The 16,664-nt window shown below is 47.4% G+C and overlaps 1 protein-coding gene across 4 annotated transcripts in view; it reads right to left on the bottom strand.

Moving 5' to 3' along the window:
- LOC135388728 (furin-like protease 1, isoforms 1/1-X/2) overlaps positions 1–16,664 on the bottom strand; it is a 126,990-nt gene that overhangs the window by 32,599 nt on the left and 77,727 nt on the right. For all 4 annotated transcript variants that reach the window (XM_064618475.1, XM_064618477.1, XM_064618476.1 and 1 more), the window contains exon 3: positions 11,732–11,836. In XM_064618475.1, the coding sequence (XP_064474545.1) occupies positions 11,732–11,836 (105 nt within the window). The remainder of the gene's footprint in view (positions 1–11,731; positions 11,837–16,664) is intronic.

Below are 16,664 nucleotides of genomic sequence, written 5' to 3'. Positions count from 1 at the left end.
CAGGATAGGACAGGACAGATCGCGCGACAGTCCAACAGAAATGGAGCCTCCTGCTCCCTTAAATAGCTCGTACATGCAAGTCAACAACCACGAACGATGTGACAGCGATTTCTGTGGTATTCTAGCCGATAAAATCATTGTAGTCTTAGGACTTTTTAAAGAGGTGGCTTTAAAAAGTGTCTGGGCCCTGGGAGTGACGAGGGAATTCTCTTTTAATGCCGACCGTGTTCAGTAGCTGCAGGCCTTGGGCTATACAGTACGTATACTTCGCTGTGTGTTCACTAAATTTTTAGTTGCATATAGCTTGCTATCTGTCTTCGTAGTGTCACCCGTCACCTGTTGGCCTTTTTCATGAATGCAGTGGTTTTTCTGCTGACCTTACACCGACAACTAGCTTCATCCGCTAACGACCTCTTCGCGAGGGTGTTGGAGACTTTCAGCGAATACGAACGCAGTGGACTGTTTCCATTCGCAAGCAATGAGCCTAAGTAACGTATATATGGAGGAATGAAAACGGGAGTACGCACACAGAATTACAGATGTTCAGGGCGGGTCACAAGTACGTAGGTATTATAATACCCCGTCCGTCGAGCATTCCAAGTCATTCTCGTCCACAGAAGCAAATTTCATACGAATCCCAGCAGAGCCAAAAAAAGGACACACGTTCCGAAACGGGCCGATAAAAGCTGGAAACACCAATTCAATCAGGATACCACTTCTGAGAATGGCAAGTTTCCGACGTGACTGTCAATTCTAAAAACGAATCCATCTCGAATCGTCCTCAATGGTCCCTATGCAGAGCCGAACAAGAGATACGTCACGTACAACTGTAGCTCAACCGTAAACGGGACAGGGTCGGCATACCGAGTGCGACGACCTCTCGCGTAAGTCACGTGACCTTTCGCTATAGCCACCTGTCGTCATCCGATCCGCACCTGTCAACCAATAAAACCCGTAATGAGATGGGTAAACTTCGACGATGGGTGTATCGCGTGGCCACACACCATCAGCGTCAGCGGTGGGAGTGTTCCGGGCTATATTCTTTGAGAGGAAGATACTATAGTTTTCGCGAGACCTCGTTGGATAGCCCTGCTTTTACCGGATACTTCTCCGAGCGTAGAGGTGTGCTCTGCAGGTGGGACAATATTGGTCGTAATATATTTCGCCGGAGAGCCCGCTGTTGCAAACGTAGTTTGCATGGATTCTTTCGTTCTTCTCCCATATAGTCTGCTTAAAATCTGTTTTGTATGTTCACTCATAATCACCAAAATAAAGTGATGTTGTTTTGTTTCCTCTGGCCACTTCGGTCTTTGAACTTTCTGTACCACTGGACATCATTCTCCTGGGTTCCGCCGAGTAGAGATGTATATACCTATCGGGCCGACTTCAGGGAAACTGTACCGACAGCGGCCTGTCAGACCAGAATACGAAGAAAAAAAAAATAGTGCACACGCCGAGGGCCCCACCACAGAAAGTCATGCACGTTGCCGCTGTCCTGCTGCAACGGTAAACTTCAAAGGGGGAGTCACGTTTCGGTTTCAGTTTGTTTTGCTTGATAACATCGCCTTTCTTGAGTCAGTTAATCCGACATTGCCAGCATAAGTGATATAGTTTTTTTTTTTAATTCCATGTTAGCACCGCGAAGCAACTGTGACTATGAGCGGCGTACAGATGTGGACAGGAAGCAGTGGGGGGACAGGGGGGTTAGTATGCGTCCTGGGCCGACTTCAGGAGGAACTGTGCCGACATTCGTCTGGAAAGTCTTCGGAAAACCCAGGGAAAACCTCAAACAGCACAGCCGGTGACAGGATTCGAACCCGTATAACCTCCCAGTCTCGGCATGGAAAGCGATCATCTTAACCACTATGCCACGGGAGCTGGTAAGTGATATAGTAAAAACACGATTTGTCTGTAGAGTATCGTTTCTGGCGATGAAACTCCTCATTCATCGTCTCAAAATAAAGTTGTTGTTGTTCTGTCAAGGAACAACAAGTGTTGGCTGAATGCAGAAGGAGGGTGGGAGGAAGACGTTTGGGGAAGGTGCGTTCAGCTTGCTCACCGATGGAATGGGCGAAAGAGGAGGAGGGAACGTGGTGGTGGTACAGGAGAAGGGAGCGGAGCGTGATACCTCCCGCTCTTGCATTTGCACTGGTCCAATGCTGGATAAATATTGTACCAGTATTGCCAATATTCCGCCGATATGGGGCCAATATGTTGCGCTACTTGGGGAAACATGTGAGCATGCTTCGGCAGTAGCTTTCAGGGGGTGTACCCTGGACCACGACAATCGCCAGGATAATTGGTGAAGTTGCTCGATGACGAATATGAAGAGAGCTTCGCCTGGAGGTGAAGAGAGAATGCTCATCCGTGTCAGTTGACGAAAGACTGGATCAGAAATTTCACACTCCAAGCACTGACTTTCAACGAGCCTGTCGGGTACAAAAGGAATCAGTGCAGGGGTCGGTCTACCTTCCCGCGGACTGTTTTCATAGCAGAACGCTGACGTCTAGACATTCAGGAAAATTGTCGGTACGAAAACTGTTACTGGACCAAAACCTTTCCAGGACGCGCGAAATTTCAGCAGGCTTCGATCGAGCAAATAATGAATGTGACATTTTTGTACCAATAAGGCGATAAATCGGGCTTGTTGGTATAAACGAGCTGCAGCCCTGCGTCATTGATTACGTAACGCAACCCCGCAAAGCATGCTGGTGTGCACTATCTCCTTTATCAGCCTATCAGCCGACGCCTTTTTCCCGCTTCTTGCCCGCCGCAACAAAATATAACCTCAAACCGGATCGACCTACAGGGGGTGACACTGTTACATTTCTAGCAGAGTCGTCTATGCTGTCTACTGTGAATGACACGCGGGCCGAGATGATGGTTCTTTTCTGTAATTATTGTGTATATTCACCGGAAGATTACTTGTGCCGCGATGGTACGATACTGTTCGGTTACCCAATGCTCCACCTACTGCACTGAACGCGGAATAAACGTGTAAAAGCAGGCGACGCGTCCACACTACGGTAGTTCACCGTTTCTCCGCAGCGCGTCGACAGTGTTCGATCTTGGAGGTAATAAGCAGTTTTAGCAAACCGTTGGCAAGGGTCAGGGTTGCGGAATGGGATCATTCCAGTTCCATGCCGAGGAATGGACACTTGTGATAATTCCATTCCTTTCAATTCTTCGGAATGAAAAGGTGTGGCCAATTCCCACTCCTGGAATGGCTTGGCAACCCAATTCCATTCCTTTAATTCCATCAATAAAAGAAATGGGACCGGTAAGCGTGCTGGGTAGCCCAACAGTGCTATAGAGGAGACTGACATTACCCATCACGGAAAAAGCAAAAAGACAAGGTTATTTCGCCCTTGACCGTGTGGCACCCAGACCAGTCCATTCCAATTCCATTCCGCCTGAGAAAAAAAAAGCCTAATTCCATTCCACTTCTATGACAGTTTCCGCCATTCCATTCCAATTCCATTCCAGGCTCTGATAAATCTAGAATGATTCCGGAATCATTCCAACTCCGGAGTGGCAACTCCGCAACTCTGGCAAGGATATATCGTGCCTGTCGGAACCAATCGTAGGCGTGCGTGGCTCAGAACCTATCCACTGATTAGTTCCGGTTGATACGGTTCGGTGGAAGCAACGTTATCAACGGTTTGCTAAAACTCTCTAATATCGGTTACAACATACAGTGATGAATAACGCAACAAAGAACAAGGAGCGAAGAGCAACACACACTATAGTACGTGTTGTTCTTCAATCCTCCTCTTATGTTGATCACGACAATTTGTGATATTTTTGGATGCATACACCGTTCCCATCTGTGCACGCATCTAGTCTGACGTCGCGTGTTCGAGATCACTAGACGGGCGAGCAAACGCCTTAGGTTGATGGACGGCCCGTGTATGTGGACCACATCATCGCTCTTTCCTATAATGGGCGGGAATTATTGCGCCGATGGTGCACGCTTCCGCGGGGAAGGGTGGCCACACGACACAACACCGTTGACATCCGCTGTACCACGCCCTCATAAATAGGCCCACTTGTATGCACCGGGCCACTGCCCATGTCGCAAGAAGGATCCGGTAGCGACAAAAGATCACTCAAAACATTGGTCCAGGACGACCCGAACCGCTAATTAGAAACCTAAAGTTTTTTTACCTCCTTTTTTTTTTTAAATTTCGTGTTAGCGTCGCGAAGCAACTGTGGCTATGAGCGCCGTACAGACGTGGACAGATCGAGAGAGAACAGCAGGAAGGGGTGGGGGACAGGGGGTTAGTATGCGTCCTGGGTCGACTTCAGGGAGAACTGTGCCGACATTCGTCTGTAAAGTCAGAAAACCCGGGGAAAACCTCAAGCCGGTGACAAGATTCGAACCCGTGTCACCTCCCAGTCGTGCATGACGCAAAAAAAAAAAAAAAAGATGAAAAAGGTGCGAACTTTCATTGATATGGTTGCGTATCAATGAAGATGAAAAACGCCTTTGATCTTGGTTTGGGACAGACTAGAAGGGGTTCTATGGTGCGTATAGACATATTTTGCACGTTATGGCATAGTATTTCGCATAAAAATGCACGCAAATAGTGAATATGTTACATATATTTAGACGATTGGATGCGAAAGCCTCCTTTTCCTTATTCAAAAAATGTTTTTTTTTTTTTTCTGGTTCCGGGAAGACTTAGGGCCCTCTTTCAGGAAAATTTCGGTCACAACCTAATATTTTCGTTATTTTGACGGGGTGGGGGTCCTCAGTTACCTGGTTGCTCCACTGCGCGAAATACGAATATTCTGCCTCGAAGCAGTGCCGAGCACACGATGTCCAAAAACGTTCGAGAGCTTTTCTTACAGCGGCGCTCAAGCCTCGTCCCGCGTCGGAGCGCGTGCGCTGCGCGTGTATTTTTGCCTTCGCCACTTTCTTTATTACCTTTGCGAAAGCCGGCGGCGGCGTTCTCATTTTAATCTGCACTGTGGGGCACTGCCGAAAGCAAAGCCTTCAGTTGCTCGATTTCTATCTCTTGTATGAGTCTTCTTTGTCCTGTACGAACGCGGCTTTAAGTACTTAGCTTTTACCAAGATGCACTGCTTTTATACCAAATGATGAACATTCCGTGTATTCAGGGTTTTTACTATATATTTCGACGATTTGCGAGGTACGCGTAGTTGTATGCATATTTCACGAGTTTCTACTGCATATTTATTATCCGCGCAAAGATATCATTACGTACATTTCGGACAGTGAGGTATTGACGTGGCAGTGACTGAGCCTTGCAAATGAGTCGCCACATAACACTGCCAACGGCTACTCAGAACGATATCTTTATGTCTCCCGACTCGTTGGAATTAGTAGGCGTACGCCTTTTTGGGACAATGGTTGCAAGGTGAAAAGTGCCGAGACATTGCTGTGTTGTGCGCGTTCAGGGGTTCATTGTTTCAGTGTTTGTGTCGTCCCAAGATGGAGCCCCCTTCAGAAAAATCTCCTTAGAGACACTCGTCCCCTTCCTCAGTATCAGCTATCTTTCTTCTTTGTGCAAAGCGTCCAAAAAAGGCATACTCGTTCCCGTTTCAACAAATCAGGAGAGAGAAAGAGAGAGAGTGAGAGATAGGATTACGTCATTCGGAAACATGGTTGGCTAAACGCGTCTGGTGCGCAGTTGGTCATATTGGGGTCCTGGCGCGTGACGTCACGGTGTATATGGAGGTATACATGTATTGCTATGTATTCAGGACGCCACCAACACATTGACATGACGATGACTGAACGTTGAACACGGGGATCATGCAACAAACGCTCTTTTGCTTCCGTTGTCCTTTTTCACCGTAATCTATATACAGTTAACCCTCGTTAATATGACCAAGACTGTTCCCACGGATTTTGGTCATAAAGCGAATTGTCATATTAACGAGCAACATGTATGATGCTACAAATAAGCTCTTCATAAAGGAAATCTATTTGGCTCAGTCTCATTTATGGAAGACGCGGATATTGCAGGCACAGTATTTCAATTCAATTCATTTTGTTTTACCGACACAATTTTTTTATTTACAACCTTACGTTCTATTTACAATTTATGGATGAAAGAAATCCGTTAAAAGAGTCAGCTGAGAAAACTGTCTACCGTCAATACGTTGTTTTTTCACTGTCTCAATTGCACGGGCGATGGCGAATACATACCGCGCGTACCTCATCCCTTGACCACTTGACTTTTGGGTCAAGAGGATGACTCGGTCTGTGGTGGACGGTCACAATAACGGGGCAGAATACACTGGTTCTCCCCAATTCGTCCCCAGAAATATTGGTCATAGTCGGATTATCGAGTTGTCATAATAACCAGGGGCCTATGCGCAGGGCCTCCATTGGGAACAAACGGTGCCCCAGAAAAATGGTCATAAAGCGAGGATGTCATACTAACGGGTGTCATGCATGTCGACTGTACACCGTTTTGGGTGACCGAAGATGCAAGTCATTAGAGAGTTTTAGTACAGCGTACGCAAAGGCGATAGCGTAAGTAACAGACAGCGTTGGTGGTTCTACGCACTGCGCGAAGCTCTTTCTGTTATGGGCGTGCTCAGAACCATCAACGCTATCCCTTACATACGCAAACGGGATAGCGTACGATGTACTAAAACTCTCTATTGTCCACTTGCGTAACTTCCAAGGCACTTTTTCTTTTCTTTTCCAAGCAGCACTGCTCAGAACCAGAATTAATTGGCTCCAAGTTGATACGTCAGAGAAAGTCTATCTTCTATTCATAGCACATACTTATCTAAGTACGCGCATGCGATAGGTCCACGGGTGTCCGCGTTACGTACAGCCTCCCTGCGTCGCGAACGATCGAGCACAAAGCTTGAACCACGGGGATCCAAAACCATCAATAAAAAGGGAGCTGTCGGCTGCATCTGGCCTAGCACTCATTCATCCTGTTACCCGCAGATATTCCGCATCCCTACACAGTTACGCGCGTGTTACGTGTGTGGAAAGACTACGGGAAGGCTATTACTCCATGGTGCCCTCCATGTACCGGCTCTGCACACGTCAAGTGACCGATATGGAATTCTTTTTATAGAGGTAGTCATAGAATGTGAACCTTACGCAAGCTGGTGTCCGCCGAATCCGGGTGGTGGGCTGTTTGGTTCATCGGTGGCGTGTTATTCTAGAGAGATCTGCCTGCCGATGTGGACGCATGTTGCTCGGGGCAGAGCGTGTGACCAGGGCCGACTTCGCGGGGAAGCGTGTAGACATTGTCTGACAAGAGCCCAGACAGCATACTGCAGGGATTGGAAACGGGAACACCTTCCAGTCTCGTCGTGGAATGTGATCGTCTTAGCCACTATGAGCAACGACAGCTGGCCAGGTCCGTGTGGCTCAAATGAAACGACTACAGGGTAGCTACCTATTCGTTACGAGATTGACCTATAGGGGGCGACACCGTCACCTTTCTAGTGTGGATAACACGTGGGACGATGTTCGGAGTTGATGGTTCTTTTCCGTAATTTTTGCGTATATCCACCCGAAGATCACTTGTGCCGCGATGGTACCAGATTGTTCGGTTTCCCAATGCTCCACCTACAGCACTGAACGCGGAATAAACGTGTAAAAGCAGACGACGCGTCCGCACTACGGTAGTTCATCGTTTCTCCGCAGCGCGCCGACACAGTTCGATCTCGGAGCGAATAACAGTTGACCCATACAAGCGCCATACTCACCATACTAGTCCATGGTGGGCGCCGTACTCACCAATTACTTAATGCAGGTGGAAAATTCCTGTGTCCCCGGGGAACTCTTGGTACGCTTCATTGTGGTAAATTACAAACCGATTCAACATCGCAATCCAAAGTTACAACAAAAAAACTCAAAATTCCCATGGGAAAACAATCAAGATGGAAGCCATGTTGGGCAAACTTTTATAACCTAGGACGCAAATCGGTGGTGTGTCTGACTAAGAGATCGATATTCTTGCAAAATAGACGAAACTTCCGATGCGCTCTGCAGGGTGCATTGCCCAGATGTACGAATTTGCATTTGTGACCATTTCACGCGTTCCTTCTTCTCGTAGCACGTGCACCACCTACACAGTCCCCAGCTGCTGGCGGTGGCTCTTTAAATAAACAAAATAACACGGAGTCCACCCCATGGAACAGGGCAATAACGTTCCCTGACCCATCATTCGCGCACATCACCACCACCGCAATTGGTGATGCGTCATTCCCGGCTTGTTCTGGCCATTAACGACTGCCACAACGTTGATACAACGCCTAAGCACCCACGCGCAGTTTGTTAGTGTAACGCGATAAGGGGCTCGTAAATTAAGGCCGCGAACGACAGACAGCCGCTAAATTCCTCCCTCGATGCTTACCCCGGTCCACCGCGTGCCAACTTTCAAACACGCTTTCCGGGGATCGAGGTCAGAATTCAGCGCATTGGTGCATTGTGTATGCCATAGATGCGTGCATGGGTGAGGTTTACGATCACCTCGCCAGTTATAGAGAAGGTAGGATATCGAGCCCCCTATTACCCGCGGACAACCCGCGCTTTCCTGCGGGTTGCGGATCCTAATTTGGTAGCTGTGTCAGCGTAGCGCAGTGGTTAGTGCATTCGACCGGCAATGGAGAGGAGCCTGTTTCGAGTCCCGCTTTCGAGTGCCGATCTTGTCTCGAGTACTCATATTTTTCTTTACGCATGCATCGCACTTCAGTCAAATTTCACTTTCTACGCTTGGCTCCTTTTATTAATGCGTTAGCATTAGAGTCCTCGCCACGGAAGAATCGCGGTGTGGTCTGTCTGTAGCCCCGGCGCAGCGCGCATGCGCGGCAAGTGGAGAGAGAACGAGAGCGCGCGTGGAGAGCGCGACGCGGCGCCAGCATGTCGGCAGTGCAGCTGTGGTGGTCGACAGGTTCAGGCGTGTCTGCGCGGGCGCGCCATGGGTTATGAAAGCTGTGCGGAAGAGCGGCGGCGAAGGAAGGCTGGCGCTGCGAGACGGCGCCGCCAAGCTGAATCGGAGAAAGCCCGAAAGGCTCGTTTGGCTGCGAATGCTGTCTTGCGTTATTTCTTTTTTTTTTTTTCTTACGTGGTCGAAACTCATACCCCTGCAATGGCCAATGTGTCATTTACGAACAAAAAGGCCGCTATATATGCCCTGCGTCGTTGCCCGTCCTCGTCCGGGTGTAAATGTAAATATGAAGAAATAAATAATTGGGAGTGAATCCACTCGTAATTATTTATCACGAAGAAACGTCGCCTATACTCTGTCTGCTCCTCATCCACCAACGGAACGAAAGAAGGCGAACGCTAGGGCCCAAAAACCTGGTAGCGCATATTAAAACATCTCAAGAATCCCTCACAAGTTCTTCCGCACCTGTCCCCGTAATATGTCCACGCTGATTCGGTGGTTTTGTGGCCGAGTCATTGTATTTCAAATACGACATACGCTTAAATAGTATATGACTCTCCATTGGCCCCCCTAATACGGACAACGTAACGTAGTAAATATCGGCTTGTCTCGCTGATATCCTTTCACAGGATTGCTTCTCATAGGGGGTCTGCCCCCCTTCTCTCCGGGAATGTTCCGGGGAAGCCCCACGAACCCGTCTCTATATGTATATGTGGAACGGAGTGACAATGTTGTATGGTGTGGTGCGGAACCTACCGCAGAACGGTGTGTGCAATACATTTGCAACTGAAGGTCAATACATTTACAGCCGTACACATTTACCGCGCAGTCACGAAATATGTGCATCCTTTCGATCGTGCGCCCTCCGCGAAGCTTCTTCAGTCCTCACTCGAGCACAATCACCCTAATGGAAACCGCAGTCATACAAGAAGGGAATGCTTAAAGTCTAGAGTCAGCACACGGCACATTCTGAGCAATGAGCCTCGCTCGCTCTCTCTCTCTCTTATCGCACCTATCGGACTGTGCTGTACCTTGCGCAGGGGGTTGATGAGCGTTGGTCCTGGCATTCTGTGTTAGGAATGCGTCCCGCGTTCGTTCGGCTGGTATTTGCCCAACGTCGTTAGAAATATGATCCCTCCGCCTCTGAGAATGTTATGCTCCATGTAGTCCCTCTACATAATTACAGAGTAACGTAATTGGCAGAAGACTCCACACTTAACTGTACAGGGGGTTTGCTCTTACGTGTCCAGAAATTTTATTTAAAGCGAGCGATAAAAGAGAAACGAGCGCTACTTTTCAGCTACGTGACTAAGAAACAGGTGCTAGTAGTGAAGAAGTACCTGTTTCTTACTCAAGTAGCAGAAATGTATTACTTTTATCGCTCGCTGTAAATATAATTTCTAGACACGTTGGAGCAAACACCCTGTATACCTCTCTATAAATCGGCGGAAGGCGAAACAGTACAAAACCGACTGTATTCTGTGCACAATGCAATGACCGATACACCGTGGGAATGTTACAATGCTACGGGTAATCGAACTGATATGCAGAGCCAACTTTTACACCACAGACAAAAGTTCAAATTGCATGCAAATTCCGTGTTCGGCAGAGAACGGTAACCACCTGCCGGAGTTTTCAAAGTATCGCCGCGAGAAAGCTGCCTTTGCGAGGCTTGACTTTCGGTGATGACGTACACAAACGATTTTCTTCAGAAATCAGGTCGTTATACAGCTTGTTTTTTCCGCCGTAACTGCCTTATTATGTGATCGCTAACGAGCACCGAATAACGCTGCAAAAAGAATTAGACGAAAACAGAAACGTTTGCGCTGCTCACATAACCTCGCAACTCTGGAGCAACCAGAGGTTACTGTATACCGCTGTATATCCAGTAACCAAACTAAGCCAACGCCACCTGCAGGTAAAGAACGCCTGCTCAAGCTGGGATGTCGCCTGCTTCAATCAATTCGCCGCAGACGATTGGCTTTCAGCGGCTACCCATGTGGCTGATGGTGGCTCGTCTCCATGGCTACAGCAACGCCAACAAGATAGAGAAGGCCTGCTTACTGCCTCCTCTCCCTCCTTCGCTACGTGGACATATAGAGTCAGAATTCGTCTGCTACTGCAATTCACCGTTCTGCGAATGCAAGAACTCAGGTATGATTGCAGCTAACTTGGAACCTGTAGGCATGAATCTGTAGACAAAAAGGGTAACCCGCCTTCCAGAAAACCAGTCATGAGAAGACGCGGGGACGTTCCATCACTGCTCGCAGACGACAGTGGTTCGTCTCCGTGGCTATGACCGCTGAAAGCTTGTTCGTGATTGGCTACCGCCGTTGAAAACACGATCCTGGTTGGCTGACTATTAGTCACGTGGAGGAGTAAGCAAGCTTTCTCTATATCTAGATGGAATTGGCTATAGACTCACTTCAGTGCGTGACGTCATAGCGATGCGGCGGCGCTGCTCTCCTGTTTGGTGGGCAAAAACTGTGCGATCGTCGAGTCAGTGTGTTTTCGGTCGTTATTAAAGGTATGCCGCAAAGTGGTGTAGCTATTGCATGTGCTACGCGGTACAGATAGGCCAGGCACGCCGTACACACCATGCGGTTTCCTACTCCCTTTTACCCACCAGCGACGTCTGCTACATGCGCATGCGCAGATACGCCCTCGTGTTTACAAACTGAAGGGGGTCCATACAACCGTCGAAGCACAGTCGTGATTATCAGACTCTAAATGACTACGTCACGTCTTCTAGGCGACCAGGCTTTGCTTACTGACGTTGACTAAACGCCTTTCTACGTCGCTCCGCGCACTAAGGGATTAGGGGCATCACAACTCACCAAGTACCACATATCCAGCCATCGCGCATCGTTCAGTGGAGTTGCGGGCGTACGGTAGCCTCTTTTCGTACGCCGCTTCAACGTTTGCTGTGAAAACCAATGGACCTGAAAAGAAGAAGAAACATTTATATCAGGTAATCCTTGTGTGATACTCATATTTTAAAAGGTTGAATCCCGTTTCTTTGTGTTGGTGTCAAGGTAACAGCGTCGTTCATTTCGCGAAGAGACATTTTTGCGCTTCAGTTGCCCTTTTAAACAGACGCCAACAGCTTATCGAAGAAGCAAGAGGAAAATGTGAGCGGCAGAGCACAAAGCAACGACAGCGCAAAACACCACAAGAAGAGCCGTTTTTTTCTCTTTTTCTAGTTTTGTATTCTTAGGCCGCTACCTGGAACACACCTGCGACGCCGTCTGGGGAATTTCTCTGACGAAGATTTTTTTTTTTTTGCTCTCTCTCTTCGTTTTCAATTTCGTACCAGAGCAACGCGGATGCCAATGTAATGTTGAGAAAATGCACCTGCATGAGGTGATGCTGCCAGACGACGATGTCGCCAGCGGAAAGTCACTACGCACGACTGACATGCGAGGGTAGTGCTCTTTCGTGCTTAATATAGCGTTCTGTCAGAACAGCCACAGTGTTGTTTCAACCGAACACAATTCCCACAAAGAGGCTGTAACCACCGCCTAAAACTGTTATCTGACAAAAAGAAAAAAAATAGAAAAGCGCAATTGCAGCTCGCAGAACGAGTGCAGGTGAGCTGTTTTCTGAGGTTTCTGCGTCAGCTATGCTTAAGTGGAGTGCTTAAGCTTCTTAAAGTGGGGGAGGGAACCGGCTTGCAATCCGCAGCCGAATCCACTTTTGTCGAACTACGTAGCTACAACTCCCATATTCAGCGTGAAATATCCTGCCTCAAAACACGACCGAATTAAAGCGGATCCAGAAAGAAAAAGAAGAGAAAACAAAAATACAGGGCGAAATTGATCACGTCACTTCACAAATTCTCCTTCTTCCACAAAAACCTGCTCGCATTCTGAAAAAAAAAAAAAAAAAAAAAAAAGAAGAAGAAGCAAGAGAAAAACAACCCGCAGAGGTGCACAAATATGACCTCACCTCAATTTTCGCCTCAATCTTTTTTGAGAAAATTTACCTCACCTCACCTCAGCCTTTGTACTCAACATTTGTTTTCACTTCATCTCATCCAATAAATAAATAAATCCCAACGTTCGTGAGCTGAGACTGAGGATGTCCCACCCTTCATCCGGCCCAACGCCACCCTACGCTTCGTCCACACAACTGGAATGAAGTAACACAACGCGAAATGAAAGGAACTTTTTTTTTTGTTCCGCGTTAGTGCCGCGAAGCAACTGTGGCTATGAGCGGCGTACGGACGTGAACAGATGGAGAGAGGACAGCAGAAAGGAGTGGGGACCACGGGGGTTAGTATGCGTCGTGGGCGTACTTCAGGGGGAACTGCGCAGGCATTCGTCGGGAAAGTCTTCGGGAAAACCTCAGACCTCAGGGAAAACCTCAGACTGCACAGCCGGTGGTATAGGATTCGAACCCACCACCTCACAGTCTTCAGCACGACCAAATGCAAGCGATAACGTCACTGGAACACAGGTCATGAACGAGTCACGCTATTGCACTGTCCCCTTAACATGCGACCGTTCAATTAAGAAAACCGAAAAGCCAAGCTCATTCATTTGCTGCGACGTCTTGACGACAAATTAACTCGTTTCGGTCGTACAGAACACAAAGGTCTTCGATGGCTCCCTCTATTCTCTAGAAGTTACATCACTGGGAAAGAGGCAGCTCCGTTAATAATATGTCATCGCGTTTGCCAGCGCGGTCTCGAGTGTGCGTATGAGTCGACTATAATGTTATAATGTGGCACACAACCACCACTCAATTATGTCGAGTGCCATTCGTTGAGGACCAGGGTTAGTTGATGAGAACGTAATTAAATTTCCACGGACTACATGCAGGGGAAAGATGATATACCGAGAACAATGTGCCTATACTCTTATAAATGCACCGAGGGTCGTCATGAACAGGTTTTATAACTTACACGGCCGCATACTGTTCTTCACAACAATGCGTGTTCGTTATGAAACGGCTCCAAGGCCGGGAAGTTGTGCTATAGGCTAATTATCCGGTCAGGAAGAGAGCCAGGAAACGTGTTATCCCTATAGCCTTCCGTATAGGAGATGATTGCCATGAGGAGACCGCAGTCCTCGCCACCCGTGTACACGTACCACTGAAAACTGTAGCCCTTCAATGAGCTGTACGCGGCCATATCTTAGTTGTGATGAAAGATGAAAGTCACTGAAAAGGTTAGCCAGCTGTAGGAATCGAACCCACATCTTCTGGATTGCCGGTCCAGGGTAGAGCCCTGGACCGGCAATCCAGACGATGTGGGTTCGATCCCTACAGCTGGCTAACCTTTTCAGTGACTTTCATCTTTCATCGTTGATTTCTTAGGCAATTTGAGGCTTTGTGTGTATCTGTCCCCTCTTTGTTGTTCCAGCCTCAGAACATCAGTTTATCTCTTGTTAGTTGTGATATCACGCGTACACGCGTGAATAATTTCTAGACCTGTGGAATATTGAAACTGTAGCGAATACGGAGTGACATACTCGGAAGGAAATACGGAGCAGTTATAGTTATCACGTGAGTAGTCATCATAGCGAATAGCCAGCAAATAGCCGTGGAAATAATGAAACTTAAAATAAATAATATTGAAAATTAATAAAAATAAAAATGAGAAATCATAGAAATGAAAATAGTCATAGTAAATAGCCAGTTTAGTCATATAGGTAGTAACGATTATTCTCAGATGTCGTAATGTGAACCTCTGAACATCCGGACTGTCCGAAGCGTCCGTCTCCAGGGAAAGAGGGGTGTTGGGGGTTGCACGCTTTGCCCCCCAACCCTTCCCCCGTAAGCACTTTTGCCCCCTTGGAAAAAAAAAATCCTGGGAACGCCCATGGTCCTTATACAACCGTATCGAATAGTAAGCGCGAATATAACCGGACCGGGCACACATGCAGCACATGTTCGCAGCACTGTTCCTACCTTACAATGTGGATCTGTTTGGGACACACATGGTACCACACATGGTAACTAACACAAAGCAAGTTGAAAGTGTTCAAAAGCGCGCTACCAGATTTATTTAGATATTTTCTATTTACTACACATCTGTTTCGTTTTTATGTTACAAGGATAACCTTCCTACCCTCTATTCGCTTTTACAGGTTGCGAGACTCGAGCTCCTGCACCAATCTTTAAATAACTCAGTGCGCTACCTACCAGTGTACCTTTTGAATACCCTTGCCCTCTCGATATAAGCACACATTTAGTCTAGCAGAAAGAACAGATACGTTCAAATTTTCCTTCTTCCCCCAGAACAGTGCATGACTGGAACAGCATCCCACCTGCGGTGTTTTCACATTTCAGCCGATAATTAATGTGATTCAATTTTGTATCTACAGTCTCTTTTGTATGTCTGCCACACCTGCAACAGTCCACATGTGTTAGACTAACAGAATTTTGAAATAAACGAAAATAGAGTTCTTCACTTCGGTAATCGAAATTCGAATACTCGCACCTGCTTCCTTTATACACTTCTGATTTGACAGCACTGAATAAACCGTGCAATTACCTCGTTTGAATCAGAATAACATGAGCAAAAAATTTGCATTCAAGAAAGGAAAATTGGGACATTTTTATTTTTTTAATAACACGGGAGTTAACATCGCTATTTCCCTCTTTATACAAAAACGCACACAGAGGAAGTGTCCTCAAGACCCAGCGTTGCGCTTCAGAAACGTTCATCATTTTCACCTCCTAGTCACGAAAGCAGTTCAAGGGCGGAGTCGCCATAAAAACCGGCATTGACATTTACATTAGAGACAACACGCCCTAATAAAGCCCAATAAAAAAAAAGAAAAAAAAAAGAACGGAAACGGGTTGTCGGCAAATTACTACGGGTCGCAACGACACCGTCGTGATCTACCGGCCCACCATTTGCTTTCCCTTTAATCATGTGCCAGAGTCACGTCCCTTTTTTCATCCACTTTATTCGGCAACGACCGAGGCGGTAATTAGCCCACAAATTCAGGGACCGGTGATTCATACTGAACTGTGGGCGGCGCGAGCGGCGGGAGGGTGACAGGGATTCAATCAGCGAGGAAGCAAGATCGATACTTCTGGTCAGAATTACGGGCGAAAGCGGGGCGTCCCGGTTCTAAGCTCCTATATAGAATACACCAAAGTTAGAAACTTTGAAGTTTGTAGGCTTTGGAAATGTCCAAACTTTATTTTCGAGCGCAACGTTCGCTGTTTTCGGAAAGCCTGAACGAGGACTGAACACACGGAACACAGCATGCGAATACGGTTAAAGGTAACCGTTCTGAAGCTGGAGCGCACACACAGACACACAAACACAAATAAATGAACGATGAGATCGACACACACGCACGCACACGTACAAGCACGCGCGCGCACACACACAAGACACACAGACAGAACACAGAACTTGAACACACAGACAGACAAACAACACAAGCCTCAAGTCGCCTGGGAACATGAACAGCTGAAAGTATGACAGTCATCGAAAAAGCTAGACAGTGGCGGAATTTGAACCATGCATCTCTCGATTACCGGTCGAGCGCCTTGACCAATTCGACCACGCTGGCATCCGCTTTCCGACGACTTGTGAATAAGGGGTCTCATTTGACTGACGGGACACGCACTCAGCACACTGACTCCTACATTTCTTCTCATTCACACACATACATACATACGTACGAAGTACGAGGCAGCTGCATCTGGTAAACAAGATGCCCTCTAAGGGGAAAAAAATAATAATAATAAAGAGAGAGAGAGAGCAATTGGAGCTTCCAGTCCCCAAGATTGCAATTACCCCCGTAT

This window comes from Ornithodoros turicata, chromosome 3 (assembly GCF_037126465.1).
Source record: "Ornithodoros turicata isolate Travis chromosome 3, ASM3712646v1, whole genome shotgun sequence".
NCBI lineage: Eukaryota > Metazoa > Arthropoda > Arachnida > Ixodida > Argasidae > Ornithodoros > Ornithodoros turicata.
Note: the sequence above shows the minus strand (reverse complement) of the source record. Positions and strands in the feature narration are given on the sequence as shown.